The sequence below is a fragment of the Cystoisospora suis genome (assembly GCF_002600585.1).
Source record: "Cystoisospora suis strain Wien I chromosome Unknown contig_1750, whole genome shotgun sequence".
Classification (NCBI taxonomy): Eukaryota; Apicomplexa; class Conoidasida; order Eucoccidiorida; family Sarcocystidae; genus Cystoisospora; species Cystoisospora suis.
The window spans coordinates 578-17,919 of record NW_027154550.1 but is presented as its reverse complement, the minus strand read 5'-3'; the positions used below and the strand labels follow the sequence as shown (position 1 = coordinate 17,919).

Genomic DNA, 17,342 nt, shown 5'->3' with positions numbered 1-17,342 from the left:
TCTATCGATCTATCGATCTATCTATCTATCTATCTCTAGCTACACATCCATCATAACATCAAACAAATGAACGCCAACATCTTCTTCTTTCTCTCCTTTTCTTCTCTTTCTTTCCTTCTTCTCTTTCTTTTCTTCTTTTTCTCGAACTTCTTCTTCTTTAGCCTGTGTCTTCGCTTACATGGACTTGAGCGAATTGCCATTCCTTATGAGAGACCTCGAAGAAAGCTTTACTGACTGTCCCTGTCGACTTCACTTCAATATAAATCGTCTCAGGTGTAGATACACTTCCTACAGCTCCATACTTCTACAGGAAGAAAGCAATCCAGTCACACAAAAGAATCGCAGCCACGAAACGTGCAAGTAAAAAGAAGAGATAAGAAAGAAAGAAAGAACGTGGGAACGGATCAAAGACAACTCCCGGTGCTACTTTGTCTCTCCCTCTTTAATTCTATACAGAAATCAACGGCATCTCTCCCATTCACTGCTTACGTACCCCTCTCGCTGCTTGCTTCTCCACATACATAGATAGACAGACAGAGACATACAGAGAGATCCCCCTTCTCCTCCTCATCATCTACAGCGTCAGTATGAGTACTATGAAACCCTTCAATCCGACATAGCTATACATACATACATCCATATTCATACATACACATACACACGTACATACTGACACCTCCCTCCATACATACTCATAAACACGTATTGGTATATCCCCCTATATACCTATGTCTACATACATCTTCATACATAGATAGATACAGCTCGACAAGGTGAAGAGAAAGAAGGCATGTCTCAGCTTACTGTAAGAAGTAGATCATAGGGCTTTCCTTGTTCCTCTTCGTCGTTCAGCCAATGAAGTCGACATGCGCCTCTCTCTATCTCTGCTTGTAACGTAGACAACAGATACTCGTACACAAACTTCTCTCCTAGTCTCCCTATAGTCTCTATCAGATCTCTCCTGGAGGCTTCGCTCCTGTCACCTTGAGGAAACACACGATGCGAAGAGTAGGTCTCCAACAAACTACAAAGAAACAAGGCAAACAAAAGAAACAGAAAAGGAAGAAAAAGGAAAAGACATATGCGACCAAGCAGAATGAGATGTTTGAAGATGGCAGGTGTGTGAGAAACGTGAAGCGCTTCACAAGGTCTATCTATCTATCTATCTATCTATATGTTGAAGAAGCGAATGTGTAAGGAGGCAGTCTCTCTGTCTCTTTCTCCTCTCTATACTCAGGAAGAGCAGCACCACTTCTTCCTATTGCTTGTTAACCACTTATATCAACTGTATACATAGACTGAAGAAGACAGATAGATGCATGTCTAGACCTATATATAGAAGGAAAAGAAGAGATGAATAATAGGTGTCGCCTACGTCCTTCCACGGAAACCACATGGAGAACAGAGGAGAGAAATAGCTCACGAACCTCCTCGACACATACCACATAGGTCTACTATACACATATATAGATATACACATAGATGTAGATACATGGAGTGTATATCCACCATAGATGGGGGGATATACTTGACTGACTTTGTCGGTAGAGGGAGATCTTCAGCTTGAAACATTCCTGCTTGGACGATTGCCTCTGTACCACGGGAGAGATTGTTTCTTGTTCTTCTTCTTTCTTCTTCCTCTCCTTCTCCGCGCAAACCTCCTGCTACATTCCCGTCTTGCAAAAGGGAAGAAGGAGAGCAAGAAGACGAAAGCTCAGAAAGCGAATGAGGAAAGCCTTGTTCTGATGGAAGATTTGAAGTTCTTTGGAGTTGTCTCTCCTTCTCTTCTTTCTTTTCTTGTGTGTCAGCCCCTTTTCTATCTTCTTCTTCTCTTTCAACATCTATAACTTCTTCTTCTTCTTCATTACCACATAAACCTACTTTTCCTATTGAATGGAGACCGCCGAAGATACGAGGGACAGACATGCGCTGAAGCTGTTTCTCTAGACCCCTTTCCTCGTATAGAAGGTTAATAGAAGAAGAAGCCGAGCCCAAGAGGTCCGTCAACGATAGCTTTTCAGATGAAACCTCTTCATGTTCTCCTCTTCTTCTTTCTTCTTGATCTTCTCTGTTTCCTTCTTCTTCTTCTTCAGCTTCATCTTCTTCTCTCTTCTCATAGAGACCGTGAGAAGAAGATGGACAGGAAGAAGGACCGAAGCTCACGTTTCTTCTTCTATCCTTGTTATCTCCATCTACGCATGCCGTCTTTCCTTCATTCTCTTCTTCATCTTCTTCTTGGGGATGTGCAAAAGCGATTGAAGATCTCTCGTTTCTTGTCGTAGAGAGAGAAAAGGTCTCTCCATCTGGTTGCCCTTTCTCTCTTCTTCCACGCCTCTCTTCAACCCCTGACACCGAAGAAGAAGAAGACTCTCCTCTTTCAAAGAAAGGCTTACCTTCAGTCGTTCCTTCACTTTCGTCTTCTTCTTCTTCATCTTCAGAGATAGACATGCTATTGCTATCTTCTACATCTTCTTCTTCATCTCTATCATCTTTCTCCTTCCTCTCTTTCCTTTTCTTTTTCTTCTTTCTCTTCTTCTTGTTCTTCGTATCGTCGTTCTCCTCCTCCTTTGAAACATTGTCGTTCTCGGGTGTATAGACACCTGAGCCATGGGGATTTCTTTCCGCGTGACTACCCGTATGAGAAATATCTTCCTTTCCTTGTCGGTTCTTTTGTGCATGCGCCTGCTCTAACATCAGGAGCTTTCTTAACCTGTTCATTTCCTCCATTTCTCTCAGATCATCTTCTTTCAGAGCTAGATAGATCCAGACGTCATCTCTCCATAAGTGGTATCTCGTCTCTCTCGCAGACGTCTCACGATGTTCATTAAGAAGACCATGAAGAGATCTAGTGTTCTCATCTCCAGGATACACGTTAAGAAGGTCCTTCTTCTTCCTCTTCTCTTCTTTCTCTTTTTCTCCTTCTCTTGGTTCTGGGGGTATCAACCATACAAAGCCTTGATCACTCTCTGCTTTGCCACCGTAACATAGACTATAACGAGATAGAAAAGAAGAAGACGGAAAAGTAGGAGAGGAAGAAGAAGTAGAGGGAGGAAGAAGAAGAGAAGAAGAAGATGGTGTGAAGAGACTGAGTTGAGGTAAGTTGGCTTCTTCGTCATGAAATACTTGATGCAATCGAGCTAAGAAAGATCGACTTTTTCTGTTCCTCTGCTTCGTCCATTTGATCTGTTTCATCTCTCCTCTCTGTCCTTGAGTTCTCATGAGAATGCGAGGAGACGGAAGGCCTTGAGAAACGAAGAACTCCTCCACATGTCTGAAGAACGACCAAAGAAATGAAGATGGAGAAGGAGAAGAAGAAAGAGAAGAAGAAGAGGGAGATTGGCTCCTTTTCTTTCCTTCCTCTCTCTCCCTGTCTTCTCTCGTCTTCTCTTCATGAATAGAGCTACGTTGGCATCGTATCTGATTAAGAAGAATAAAGCGTTCTTGAGAGGTATAAGAGAGATGAAGAAAGGTCGCTAGCTCATGGTCAACGTCGCGATTGAGAGTGAAGAGACGAGAGAATTCGAGAAAGACTTCGCTCGAAAGAGGGACAAAACGGAGGACACGACGAAGAGAAGGAAAGGTCGAACAAGGGAGAGAAGAAGAAGGAAGATGAGAAGAAGAAAAAGAAGAAGGAGAAGAGGAGAGAAAGATATCGAGAGTTCCATTGGAGAATTGCTCTTGAGGAAAGGCGATAAGTAAATGAGAGACTTCTCTTGAAGAATAAGAAGAAAAGTAGAAGTTGTCTTTCTCGCCATTCAATTCTTCTCCGTGACAAGTCTTCTTCTTCTTCTCTCCACCATGGTTATAACCCTCCTCCTCCTCCTCTTTCTTTTCTTCTTCTTCTTCCTTTTTCTTTTCATCTTCGTCGCCTTTCTTCTTGTTCGTCTCCTCCTCAAGACCTTCCTGTTCACCTTCATCCATCTCTTCTTCATCCTCTTCAGTGCCTATCTTCTCTCCATCCATCATCTGCTTACCTCTTTCTTCTTCTTCTTCTGTCTTTTTTCTTCTTCTTCTTTCGCCTTGTAGTGTTTCACAAGAAGTAGGATTTACACCTTGGTTCCGCTTCTGTAGAAAAGAAGAGAGCGAAGGACATCTGCCTTCTTCTTCTTCATCTTCTTCTCTTGGAATATACAGAGCTTTACATGCCTGAGGATGACTGGCAGTATTAGTCGATTTATGTAGATACCGCGTTCGAATCTCTTCCGTTATATAGACGCGTAGATTCTTTAATCTGTCTGAGATAATTGAAGTGAAAGAAGAAAAGGAAGAAGGCGAAGAAATATCTTTAGAGCAATAGTCTTGATCGGTGTCTTTTACCATGTCTTTTCTTCTCTTTCTATCTCTACCATCACTCATGGACGACTTTTGAGCCAGGTGTATATACACCTCAGGTCGAAAGCGTAGTATAAATCGTCGTGCTGCGGGAAGTAAAGCGCAGCAGAGAAGTCTCTTTAAGTTCAAAGAGAAGAAGAGAGGAAGATCCTCGAGAGGCACCGGGGGAGAAAAGAGATCTTTCTGCTTTTTTCCTTTCCCCGTTAGATCATTCCGTTGAAGGGAAGTATAAGCAAGTTGCTCTAGACGTACCCCGTCAGAACAAGAAAGAGATGAAGAAGAAAGATGAGAGGAGGAGGAAGAAGAAGAAAGAGGTAAGGAGGTAAGAGAAAGAGACAAAGATGAAGGGCATAACGACCAGGAAGAGGATGAAGAAGATGAAGAGAAGAAGAGAGAAGATCTCGTAGACACTTGGTGCATGCACTCTAAATGAAGTGGACGTGCCCCGAAAGCATTTTTAAGGAGATAGATCCATATCGATTGAAGAGAATTAGAGCCATTGCTGATTCGGTAAGACTCTTCATCTTCAGAGGTTTCTCCCGTTGACAACCCTTGCAATCTGCTTTTAACCAAAGAAGAAGAAAAAAGACTTTCGCTAAGAGAAGAATTCCTCGAAGATCCACTCTCTTGTAAGAAGAGAGAAGAATGGAAAGGCGAAGACACATCCCTTACACATGATGGATGAACTACAGGCAACGACTCGGGATGAAGATCTTTCTTGTTCTTCTTCTTTTCTCCCTTTCTTTCTTCTTTTTCTTCTTCGTATTCTTTTTCTTGCTCTTTGCTCTTGAGAGATTCTACCGAGCCAAGAAAGAGAGAGAAGTCATGAATGACTTCGTTCCACATACACTGCACTCTTCGGTATTCTTCTATATATCCTTCTTCACACACTTCATTCAAAACACACGCGTCATCTTTCCTATCCTTCTTCATCTTCTTCTTCTCGTAAGACTTCTCTCTCACTTCTTCTCTTCCTTCCGAAAAGCAGAGACTACTTGACGCTTCCTTCACAGACATCTCTTGGCTGACGCTCGAGTTGACGTGAGGGGAGAAGAACTGCAAGAAGAGAGAAGAAGAAGACCCGTCATTTGTCTGTTGATCTTTCTCTTGATTCTTCAGCTCATTTGTAAAGAAGAGAAAAAGAAGCTTTCTTAAAGATCTTTGACGATGAAGAAGAAAGTGTTTCTTATCTCCTTTCAATCTCTCTTCCACAAGGAGATTATAGTCAAGGAAGTCTCGATCTGAAGATTCTTCTTCTTGTTCTTCTTTATCTCCAGAAAGAGACAAAGAAGAAGATGAAGAGATTCCTGGAGAGGATAACCATACTAGGCGAGAAAAAAGATTCTTCACATCGATATCACAAGAAGAAGAAGAAGAAAAGAAGGAAGAGATCTTCTTCTTGTTCTTCTTCTCGTTTCTGTCTTCCTCATCTTGTTTCTCTTCGTCTTCGTTGAAATCTCTCCTCCTTTGAGAGACTAAAGAAGAAGAGGAAGAAAGCGAAGATGTGGAAGAGTTGAAGTGTGTAGAGAAAGACACATGAGGAAGGAAGAAAGAGGTGGAGATATCTTGATCTCTTTCATCTAAGATCAAAGTAAGACCTTTACACGGGGTTCCGTACCTACAGAAATCTTGTCTTTCTTCTCTTCTTTCCTCTCTTATTGAATCTTCATCGTGAAGGTTGTCCTCTTTCTGTTGGGAACTTCTTCTTCTCCTTGCGATGAAAGAAGAAGAAGAAGAAAGAAAAGAAGAAGAACAGACAGGAGAAAAGAGAGGAATCGACGCCCAGCTCCAAAGAAGAGATCGAAGGAGAGTTAACGCACATCTCGTCGCTTCCCTCTCGATGCTCGGAATCCATGCTCTCGTAAAACGTCCAGGATCTGTTTGAGGACAAGAATACATGACATTCTTCACCTTTTCATCTTCTTCATTCTCTGCCACTTTTCTCTCTTTTATCTTAGTCTTTATCTTCTCGAATTCTTCTTCTTTTTCTCCTTCTTTTCTCCTCTCCTTGGGGATTTCCTTGGCTTCGTCTATCTCTTTATCAGAAAAGTCAGCGTGTCTCTCCCTAGCAATATCCTTTACACCTTCGATAAAGAGATGTTTCTTCTTCTTCGATTCTTCTTCTTCTTTCTGTGTAGAAGACAAGAAGGCGTCTTTAGACAGTTGCTGAGAAGTTTGATAAGAAGAGGAAAGTAAGCGGTTGAGCTCAGAGGCGCGTGTCTGAAGAAAGAAATAGACCATCAACAAGACCATCTGATACTGTCGATCTCTCTCATAACTCTCTTCTTCTTCTTCTTTCTCTTTCTCTTGTTCATGGTGACGCTGGCTAGAAGAAGAGAAAGAAGATGAAGAAGCCAGTTCAGAGGGAGTAGTATGGTTCTGAGGAGAAGAAGAAGAGGAAGTAGAATGGAGAAGAAATACTTCTTCTTGTTCTTTTCCTTGGATTCGATCAATTTTCCTCACCTTTCGGCGAGATGTTCCACACACACTTTCACAAGATCTAACACTTCCGATATCTATCCTCCCTCCCATCTTTTCTTCGTCTTCTTCTTCTTTTCTTATAGGAGTATTGCGTTGCATGCTCTTGTCTGACGAAGAGCTTCTCCTTCTATTGCCTTCATCCTCGGGATTGCTGCTTTCTTCTTCTCTTTCTCGATCTTCTTGTTCTCCTTGCTCTTTAGCTGCGATGCATATGCGACGACCGTCACTGCGACCAGGCAAGTGTCGCGATCTTCTATCTTTCATGAGGCGAATCATCGCGTTAAAAGTATGAGTAGATGAAGGCATTAGGTTCATTCCATGAAGATCGACGAAGAGAAATTTCAGAGCTCTGAAGATCTCTTCGAAAAGAGAAAACCTCCGACTCTTTCTTCTTCTCTCTAAGCTGAAGACTAGAGAGGATCGATGCTTCTCCGCTGACTTCTCGAAGAAAGAAGAGCTTTCTTCCTTGTCTTGGCCGGGTGTATATACAGTGTATGTCTCAGATGTCGTGAAGAAGAAGGGAAGAATGTCTACACGAGGAAAGAGAAGAGAAGAAGAAGAAGAATGAAGAGGAGAGAGAAGAGATGAACTGCAGGTGCTGTTGTTCTTCTTATTCTCACTCTTGTTCTTTTCATCATGGAAAGCCTGGAAATCTCCTTGAACTTCTATCATGTCTTGTTCCTTATTCTTCTCTTCTTCATTCGTCTTTTCTCCTTGCTCTTTTGAGAGACTCTTTTCTTCTTTCTCTTCTCCACTATCTGAGAAGGATCGATTTTGACTAAGGCGATCGATCATTTGGTCGGCTTCATATCTTGTTAGATTCAGCCTAAGAAGAGTCTTCAGACAGAAGAAGGAATAAGAAGGAGAGAATAAAGATGAAGATACACCTGGGTGAGATATCCAGAAGAAATCGCATGCATGCATCCATTGTAAACAAGATCTCTTCTTCATGTTTATCTTCTTCTTTCCTTCTTCGTTCTCTCCGTCTTTCTCTCTCTGCTGAAGAGTTGCTTTTTCTCGAAAAGCCTCAAGAAAGTGAAGAGAGAAATCTTCTCTTCCCGAACTGAATTTCATTCTCTCTCCTGTGTGGTATGTACGTGACGGAAAAGGAAGAAGAAGAAAAGACGAGGAGGAAGGAGAGAGACAATCGATTCTCCCATGTCTTCTCTCATGACTATAGAAGTCACTCCACATCGATGCTCTTCTTCTTGTTCTTTCTCCACCTGCCGCCGTCGTCGATCTTTCTCTTAACATTGATAAAGAAGAGAGAGAAGAAGTATCGAAGAGAAAATTGTTTGAAGAGAAATTCTTAGGAGTTACATCACTATGAAAAGCGGAGAAAGAAGAAGAAGAGACTGCAAGAAAGAGAAGAAGTCGAGAGACCTCATCTAAAAGAAGAAAACAATGCCAGCATATCTCTCCTAAGAAATCTCGATGATCTTGATCATCCACATCTCTAAGATAGGAATGATAAAGAGAAGAAGAAGAAGAAAGAAAAGCAGGAAGGAAACCTGTCTTCAAAATGGCGATCTGACGTAGAATTCTCTTTTCGACCTCTTTCTTCTCTCTCTCACATGATGAGAAGCTCTTTTCATGAAGAGCGTTTTCTTTCTTTTGAAGCATCTCTCTTCTTCCGTTCTCATCTCTCTCAAGGTTTATCTCTCTCTCTTCTGCACACTCTTCACAGATACACCGGAGAGAAGCAAGATGGAGATGCGAGAGTCTAGGATAGAGACTCCTTGTCTTCTTCGTCTCTCCGGTCACGTGCGAAAGGAGATATGATGAAGAGAGAGATGAGAACGAAGAAGAAGAAGAGAAAGAAGAGCCTTCTTTGAAGTCATGATTTGGGTCTACGATCCTAACAAGATCTTTCTTCTCCGTTCCAAGGAAAGAAGTAGAAACCTCAGACACATCCTCTTCTCTCCAAATCTTTCTCTCTCCTTCTTCTCCTCCTCTCCCTATCGCTTTTCTTTGAGAGTAGAAGTGAGAAATTTGTGTAAGGAGGAATCTTACAGAGTCAACCGTAGGTTCCACAGAGAGATCAAGAAGTGAGAGAAGACCTAAGAAACTTCTCCCCGTTTCTGTCTTGCTTCTCATCAAACGATCGACAGATGAAGAAGAGGAAAAAAGGGATGGACGATTACATACCTTGTCTGCGTGACGCCCTATCGACTCCGGCGTTGATCTCGTATGATTGAAAGAAGATGTTCTTTCATGGGTTTTCGAAAGAACATCTTTCAGGTCTTTTTCTCTCTTCATCTTCCTCTGTGGAGAAGTCACGCATGTCACTCTCTCTCTCTCTTCTTGCGGTCTCTCCGCCTTCATCTGGATCTTCTCTTTCTTGCTATAATTGTCCGTGTTCTTCTTCTTTTTCTTCAGCTCCTCCTTCTTCTCTTGTTCTCTTTCTGTTTCGCAGATCGACAACCATAGAGATGGATCTACATAACGAATGAGGTGTCCATACACCCGGATGACGTTATCACATGGTGCATGCAAAGACTTGGGAGAATCGAGTCCGGTGTATATCCACCTCAAGTCTGATGTTAAGGCTAGTTCGTGTCTTCTTCTCATTTCCTGATCACGCAGGACAGACGAGTCTTCACGAGAGCTTTTAAAGGATGGATGAGAAGAAGATAAACGCACCTCATCTTCTTCTTTTCTTGAGTTCCCTGACTGGAATGAAGTCTGTTGTAGATTGGAAGAAGAGAAAGAAGGAGAAGAAGAAGAAGAGAAAGAAGGAGAAGAAGAAGAGAGATGTGTCATGCTACTATCATGAGTAGAAGAGGAGATGCTTGGAGCTTCTCCATGAGAGCTGCGTGATCTTCCCCGCTTTCTTCTTCTTCTACTACTACTCCTGCTATCTCTTCTACCTTGTTCCTGAAGCGTAGGCAACTGAGTTTGACATAAAGAAAGAGAGAAGAGAGAAGAAGATTGACATAAAGTATCTCCACACTCATCATACCCAGGTGTATATACACCTCTTCCTCTTCCTCCTCCTCCTCGTCGTAGTCGTCTTCTTCTCTGATTTCCTTTTTGATCGCCTTGTCGCATGCACCGCATCTTCATTTCTACATTGTTCTCTTTTCTGAAAGTGTTTAGTGTCATGATCGAGACTTCACTCTCCTCTTCTTTTTCTCTCCTTTCATCACAACTGCTTTGACTAGAACGACCACTCTCCCCTTCTTCATCTCCATCCACATCTATCACGACATCGAACTGAATTCGATTCTCTTCTTCTCTTTCTTCATTGATCTCATCTTCCTTCTGTTTCTTGTTCATTGTCGTCGCCTGATCACCTCGTAAACTGCCATGTTGATCTCGAGTGTATATACACCTCGAGACTGCCTTAGAGGGTGTATGGTACAGATCGCTCTCCTTCTTCGCCTCTAGAATCGCTTCACAAGAAGGAATCCACTGGCGATTTCTTAGCTGATAGAAGAAAGATGAGAAGACAGGTCGACCTCCTGAGAATGACGAAGACTTGCTTGCTAGCATGTCTGTCGAGGATTTTCTGATCTCTTTCTTACCTACACTCTTCGTTCTCACATCATTTAACAGACTCATCTTCCTTTCCGTCTTCATCTCTTGATCTATCCGTCTTTCTGTTCTTTCAGAGCTTTCTTCTTTCATAAGAGAAACTGGAGAAATAGACACCTTCTTTACCCGTGTAGAGAGATAAGGATCAATCGATACCGTCGATTGCTCAGCGAGCCATTCACAAAAGATCAAACCAAGTTCTCTCTCTTCTTCTTTTCTTCTTCTTTTTCCTCTTTCTTCTATCATCTCCTCTTCATCTCTTGAACTTCTTCTTTCTCTCTCCTTCTGTATCTCCTTTCTCTCCTCTAAGCTACTTAGCTCACTTGCCTCTTCTGACGCCTCCAGGTCTTCTTCTTTCTCTTTCGGAGTCTTTTGATGCGAGGATGAATGAAGAGCTTTCACGATCTCCTCGAAATCGAGAGAAACAAAGTCGACAAGTCTGATAGATATCACTCGGAATTTCGTTAGATCATTCTCGATTCCTTGATGCTTTCTGTTTCTTACTTCCTTCATCTTCACTGTCAGAGTTTTCTTTCTATCTCCTTTCTCCTTCTCCTCTTGTTCACTATCCATCATTTCTTCTTCTTCTTCCTCTTCCGCTTTGCCTCGCAAAAGAGATAAAGAAGAAGAAGAAAGAGAAGAAGAAGATGACAGCGGGAGTAACACAAGAGATGCCCAGTCACTCGGAGACCTACTAGAGACTAAACACTCTAGAATGCGATTGTGGAAGGAAGAAGAAGAAAGAGAAGAAGAAGAAGAAAAAGAAGAAGAAGAAAGAGAAGAACAAGAAGAAGAAAGAGAAGAAGAAGAAAAGAACTCATTCAGATTGATCGAAGGGAGCTCGGTCTTCACAGAGTTGACTCGCTTCAAAGAGAGAGATAGAGAATAGACATTTTTCTCCATCTCTTTATCTTCTTCTTCTTCTTGTTCTTCTTCGTCTTTCTCTTCTCCTTCTGCCTTACTCCGTATGCTTTCATGTAGCAAGGAAGAAGAGCGAGAAGAAAGCTTTAGTTCGTATTCAATTTGATGTACAGAGAGAAGATCAGGAACTCCGAGGAAGTGAAAGAACTCAATCCATTTCTCGACAGGTGCGTGGTGTACATACACCTGAGAGATTTCTGAACGGTGAGAAAATGGATGCTCTCCTGTTTTCTCCTGAAGCTTCTGAAGAAAGTAGATCTTCTTTCTCTGGAAAGTTTGTGAAGAAGAAGATGAAGAAGAGAGAGAAGCTGTTTTAGAGAAGATGAGTGGAACATGCAGGCTTGGATCGCCTAGCCGTACTCTCCTGTCATCAGACGTTAAAACATACAACTTCTTCCATACATCACTCTTTCTGCTTTCTTCTTTTCTTCCAGGGAGTCTTCTTTCTTCTTCTTCTTCTACTTCTTCTTCTTCATCTTGTCTTTGTGAGAAATAGCATCCCTGCTGTGTCCTTTTCTCTCTAGATCGATCTTCCTGATCTCTCTTCTTCTTGTTCTTCTTCTTCATCGTCGCGCTCTCTTCTTCTTCTTCGTCTCTTCTGTAGCCATCGAGCTCGGGATGTTCTCCCTTGAGAATGAGAGACTTGAAAGCATCGAGGTGGAGAACAAGATAAGAAAGAAGAGAGATGAGAAAGCCATCGGAAAAGGTTGAAAGATCTTCATGCGGAGAAGAGTTTGATAAGAGCGGGATAACGCGAGTGGCTAGAATGTCTTTAGGAGTGATCGCTTTCCTCTGTAACCCTAATCGATATAAACTTCTCAAAACACGAGATCTTTGTATCGAGAGGACCTGTTCATAGTCATCTTCTTCCTCTTCTTCCTCTCGTTCTCTTTCTTTCTCTTCCTCCTCTTCCGACTTTCTCTCAGGTGTATGAAGAGAAGAGAGAAGATGAAGAGGGCGTTGTTTCTTCTTCTTTTTCTTCTTCTCCTCCGGATAGAAAGGTTTCAGAACACGTGGAGATAAAATTCGAACAAGATATTCTCCAATGAATGAGCTGCACTTCTGCTGACGAGTTCTTCTACCTTTCTCTCTTCGACAGGATAAAGAGGATGATCTATCTCTCTCCTCCTTATCTTCTTCATCGTCTTCGACACTCTCTTCTTCTTCTTCTTGTTCGTCTTGTCCTCTTCCTCTTCTTCTGCCTCCTTCACGTTCTTCCATCATTCCTTCTCGGCTCCTCCTTTCTTCTTCTTCATCTACGAAGAGAGAAGAAGAAGAAAAGGAAGAGAGATCGGGAAGATAGAAAGGCAAAGAAGTAGTCCCCATGGAGAGAGTCGTCGAGCCGTTCTTCTCTTTCTTCTTCTTATTAGGGGATTTCACAGCTACATACTGATTAGGAGACGTTGTCGGAAGGAAGGGGAGGTGTGAGAGAATATGGAAGATAAGAGAGATATCTGACTGAGTTAGCTTGTGTTCTTCTTCTTCTTGTTCTATCAACTCATCTATGAAACATAGGTAATAGCCTACCCACTCCGGCGATAGAACTCTCACATCTGCACATACACCTCCTTCTCCTTCTCCTCCACCTCCTCGTGCAGAGCCGAAGGAGAAAGAAGACGAAGAAACACTCTCCATCAATGAAGAGATCTTATTCTCCTCCTCCCCCTCTTCTTCATGATCTTTCTTTTTAGTCACAGAAGCTTCTCCATCTCTCTTCTTCCTTTCATGATCTCCATCTTCTTCTTCATCATCTTTCTCTTCTTCTGCCTTTCTCTCTTCGTCTTCTTCTTCTTCTTTCTTCCTTTCTTTTCGCGTCTTGACCGTGTCGTCTTTCTTCGATGTCTGATTTAAACCGGTTTGAAAGCGAGAAGAAGGAAGACTGGAATTCTGAAGAAGATAACGAAGAAGTTCGACTGCTTCCCATATCGAGAAAGACCGGACACCTAGGCTCTTCAGATACTCTACACTTACATCTCTCATGAGATAAGGATGTGTATAGAATAGCTTCAAACCCTTCTTAAGGAGTGAAGGAGGAAATAAGGAAAACTGCAGAAAGGAGAAAGATGTTCTTCGCCTTCTTAATCTTCTTTTCTTCTCCTCTCCTTGATCTCTTGAGAGATGGAAATCTTCTTTACTTCTCGGTGAGACCAAGTCCATCTCCTTCTTCGCGCTCCTCTCACTGTGTACATTCAGGGTGTGAAGGCTGTGATCTTTCTTATCCTTAAAGTCATGATCTGTATGTCGAGGAGAGATCTGTTTAGTAGACGAAAGAAGATCCTCTTCTTCTTTTCTTTTAGCCCGGTTAGATAAGAAGGAAGAAGAAGAAATGAGAGAGATCTGTTTCTCTCTGTGGGGGAAGCCGTCCTTGTCTTGACGCTTGTTCGTCTTCTCCCGATCTTCTTCGGAAAGAGACCTCTTCTCTTCATGAGAAATAGACGAAGAAGAAGAAGCAGTTGAGAGATAGTGAAGAAGAAGGGATTCCTGGAGAGAAGAAGGAAGAAGGATGGATGATGTGGGTAGCGCCCATATCCATTTCTCTCTCTCTTTTCTTCTTTCTTTCACATCATTGTCCTTCTTCTTTTCTTTCTTCTCTAACATAAGATCTTCTTTCTTGATCTTTCTTGTTTCCTTCTCCGAATGAGAGAAGAAGGGAGATACGAAGAAGTCGTGGTCGAAATTGTCTACCTCCGGATCTATCGCCATGATGCAAGAGGTCTTTCTTAGGCTGTTCATGATATTAACGCATGCAGGATAAAAGAAGCTTTGGCGATTCTTGGAGAGACAGACCAGAAGAGGGAGAAATCGAAGAAAAGAAGACTGAAGAGATAACCGATTCGAGTATTTACAGTACTCTACCAGGCCAAGGAAGGTCGACGGTAGAGCATCTCTTAAAGCGAGATTTAGAGGATCTGTGAGAACTAGCGTTTCACGTGAAGCCGTCAGATTGAAGGGCGCATGCAAGGCGAAAGGAAGATTGAATGAATGGATAGGAAGATAGCAATACACATCTCTATCAGGAAAAGAAGGAGATGAAGAAGATAAAGAAGACGACGACGATGAGGAGGAGGGATGACGGTGATTTGGGGGTGCTCTACTGGAACTATTGGGACAAGAAGAAGGGAGAGAGGAAGAAGAAGGGAGAGAGGAAGAAGAAGGAGGAGAGGAAGAAGAAGGAGGAGAGGAAGAAGAAGAGAGAGAAGAAGAAGAAGGAGGAGAGGAAGAAGAAGAGAGAGAAGAAGAAGAAGGAGAAGTCTGAGGAGAGCCTGGGGCAGCGGCATGTCCAGAGGGTAGAAGAGGAAGAGCGATAGTGATTTCGGTCTCCACCAGTTTTCTTCTTTCTCTCTTCTTTTCTTCTTCTTCTTCTTCTTGTCTTCTTCTTGCTCCTTCACTTGAAGATAAGAGATAAGGTGAAGATGAGGTAGATGAAGAAGTAGGTATGGAGACGAAGAACTCTCGCCGAAAGAGGATCCATTCATCTCTTCTTCTTTCTCCCTCTGTCTCTTCTCTTTCCTTTTCATTTTCTTCTCTTGTATTCTCGCGAGAGAGCCGGGAGATGAAATTCACTACATTCGCGGAGAGAAAAGAAGAATTTGGAGTGAAAGAAGAAGAAGAAGAAAAAAAAACACTCGATGAAGAATGAGACAGAAAAGAGACAGGCATTTCAATTGCCTTCAAGGAGACATCCTCCACGCAAATCTTCTCACGTAGATGAGGCAACATAAAATCTCTCCCCTCTTTTCTAACAGAAGAAGAAGAAAACATCTTCTTGAAGATCTCCGTGAGGAGAGGGACACATGGTCTCGTTATCGTGAAAGGGGTTTCATCTGCTGAGACGCTACTTGAACTTCCTTCTCTTCTTCTTCTTCCTCTTGTCTTGTGGCATCTTCCTTCTTCTCTCTCCCTATACACATCAACGTTTCTTTCTTCCAAAGCATCGACTCCATTCAGCTCACCATCTTCCTTCCTGTCTGACTCGATCTCGTCTTCTTCTCCTTCTTCTTCTTCTTTCTCCTCTTCTTCTTCTTTTTCTTGATGTAACTCGAGATGTATGAGAGGGAAGGCCTTCTTTTCTACAAGGCGAAAGACAGGAGGGGAGGTGAGATGTGAACAGGAAGTAATTCGTTGGAGTTGCTTCAGGAAGAGAAGTTCTTCACTATGTAGACTAGCTAGCTGACATCCTAAGAATCGATTGTCTCCTCCTCCTTCTCGCCTGTTGTCCCCGTCTTGTTTGGAGACTCCTCCTTTTCCTTCTCTTTCTCCTGCTCTGTCATACCATCGATTCATCTCTAGTAACGACTTCTTCACAGGCAACCATATGACTGTCTTCCATACGCTTAAAGGAGAAGTCGAAGAAAACATAGATCCACTACGAACACGAGATGAAGAAAAGGGATCTTTATGAGATACAAGGGTCTCTTGTTTACCGTAGACAGAAAGAAGGTTTCTCCAAGTGGTCTCTTTCTTTTCCTTTTCTTCGTCTCTCTCCTTCTCTTCATCTTGTTGATCTTGTCTAGCTTGTACTTCGTCTTCTTCCTGCTGAGAGCAGAGAGATAAACCTGCAAGAGCAGCCGTCACGACGACGGAGGAAGGGAGATAATTCTCGATGTTGGAAGGAGAGAGAAGATGAGGAAGAACGAAGCCTAAGCCAGAGGAATCTTGTGCTTCGAACTTGAAAGAAAAGTCATTCGAGAAAATATGTGGGCTATCTGTTAAAGCGAAAACGGACTTAAACCCTAAACCGAATTTGCCTATCTTCTTTCTCTTCTTCGTTACTAAAGAAGAAGAAGAAGTGCTCCTCCTTTTTTCTTCTCTTCGATCGTGTCTTCTCTCCTTCTCCATCTCTACATCTCCCCCAGCGATCTCTTCTCTTTCATTCTCTTGTTCTTCTTCTCCTCTCTTTTGCTGATCTTTTGAACGCGTCGAAGTTTCGCAAAGTAAAGAAGGCGAAGAAGAGAAAGAAGAATCTCTCTCCCTCTCTTCTTCGTCTCCCTCTCTATCCCTCATCCTATTCCTATTGTAACGATCTTCTTCATCTTCATCTTCTTCTTCTTCTGCCTCTCTCAGTTCTTTGGTAGAGCGCGCTACGTCACATAGAGCTCGTACATCTATTTCTGTGAAGCCATCCTCATTATTGAAGGTGAATAATCCTTCATGTGTGACTTCGAAGTGTATAGACGGAGGAAGAAGAAAGCCTGCAGCTGTTGAAAATGACGGCAGTTTCTTCAGTTCTCTTTCTTTCTTACTTCCCATTCTTCCGCTTTGACTTCTTCTTATCCCCGTCCTCTCGAGACTTTGCGTCTCTTCTTTCTTCTTCACTGTCTCGGCAGGGATCAGCCCGTTCTTGTCTCGAGGAATAGAAGGATGAGCAAAAGGCAGGGCAGGAGGAGAAGAGAGAAGAGAAGAAGGGAGAAGGAGATGGGTATAGAGATTATCATCCGCATTCTGGAGAAGTTCTAATTGAAGATGAGAATCTCTCGTATATAAGCCGCGAGATAACCGATCTAAAGCACGTGTTAATCTCTCTCTCTGTCTTCTTAAAACGACACCTATGATCTCACCTCCTCTTCCTTCTTTTCTCGTTTCTTCGTCTTCTCTCCCGGTTCTTCTTCCTGCTCTTTCACCTTCTTCTCTTTGGGAAAGATTGCTCTCGTCTTCTTCTTCTTTCTTAAATAAGCCGATCCCAAACTCTTCACGCCGAATTGATTCAATTAGATCTCTTCCCCGAGCCAAGAAAGAAGAAGAAGGAAGAGAAGAAGAAGAAGGAAGATGGATTGAATGAGAAGAAGGCTTAAGAGAATGAGAGTGTGTAGAATGAGCAGGCAAAGCTTGTAGGTTAGGAGAGCTGTCTTTCTGTAGAATGGAGGTCACTGTACTCTCAGGAGGGAGACGACTAGACGGAGAGAAGGAAGAAGGAGTGATAGGTATAGCCTTATCATTCATCTCTACATCGAAAGAGGAAGAAAAAGATTGTGGTGGGTGGACAGAGAGAGAAGAAGAAGAAGACAATAGAGTAAATGTTAAGATGTGCATTTATTAGGTAATGATAAGGGATGGGCGAAGGTCTTGCCGCT

The 17,342-nt window shown here is 42.5% G+C and overlaps 1 protein-coding gene across 1 annotated transcript in view; it reads right to left on the bottom strand.

Moving 5' to 3' along the window:
• CSUI_003886 (swim zinc finger domain-containing) overlaps positions 1-17,342 on the bottom strand; it is a gene marked incomplete at its 3' end in the record, with an annotated part of 19,111 nt that overhangs the window by 1,220 nt on the left and 549 nt on the right. The window contains exons 2-4 of the mRNA XM_068064081.1: positions 1,538-17,213; positions 805-1,024; positions 179-304 (exon numbers count right to left, since the gene is read on the bottom strand). Coding sequence (XP_067923943.1) covers positions 179-304; positions 805-1,024; positions 1,538-17,213 — 16,022 coding nt within the window. The remainder of the gene's footprint in view (positions 1-178; positions 305-804; positions 1,025-1,537; positions 17,214-17,342) is intronic.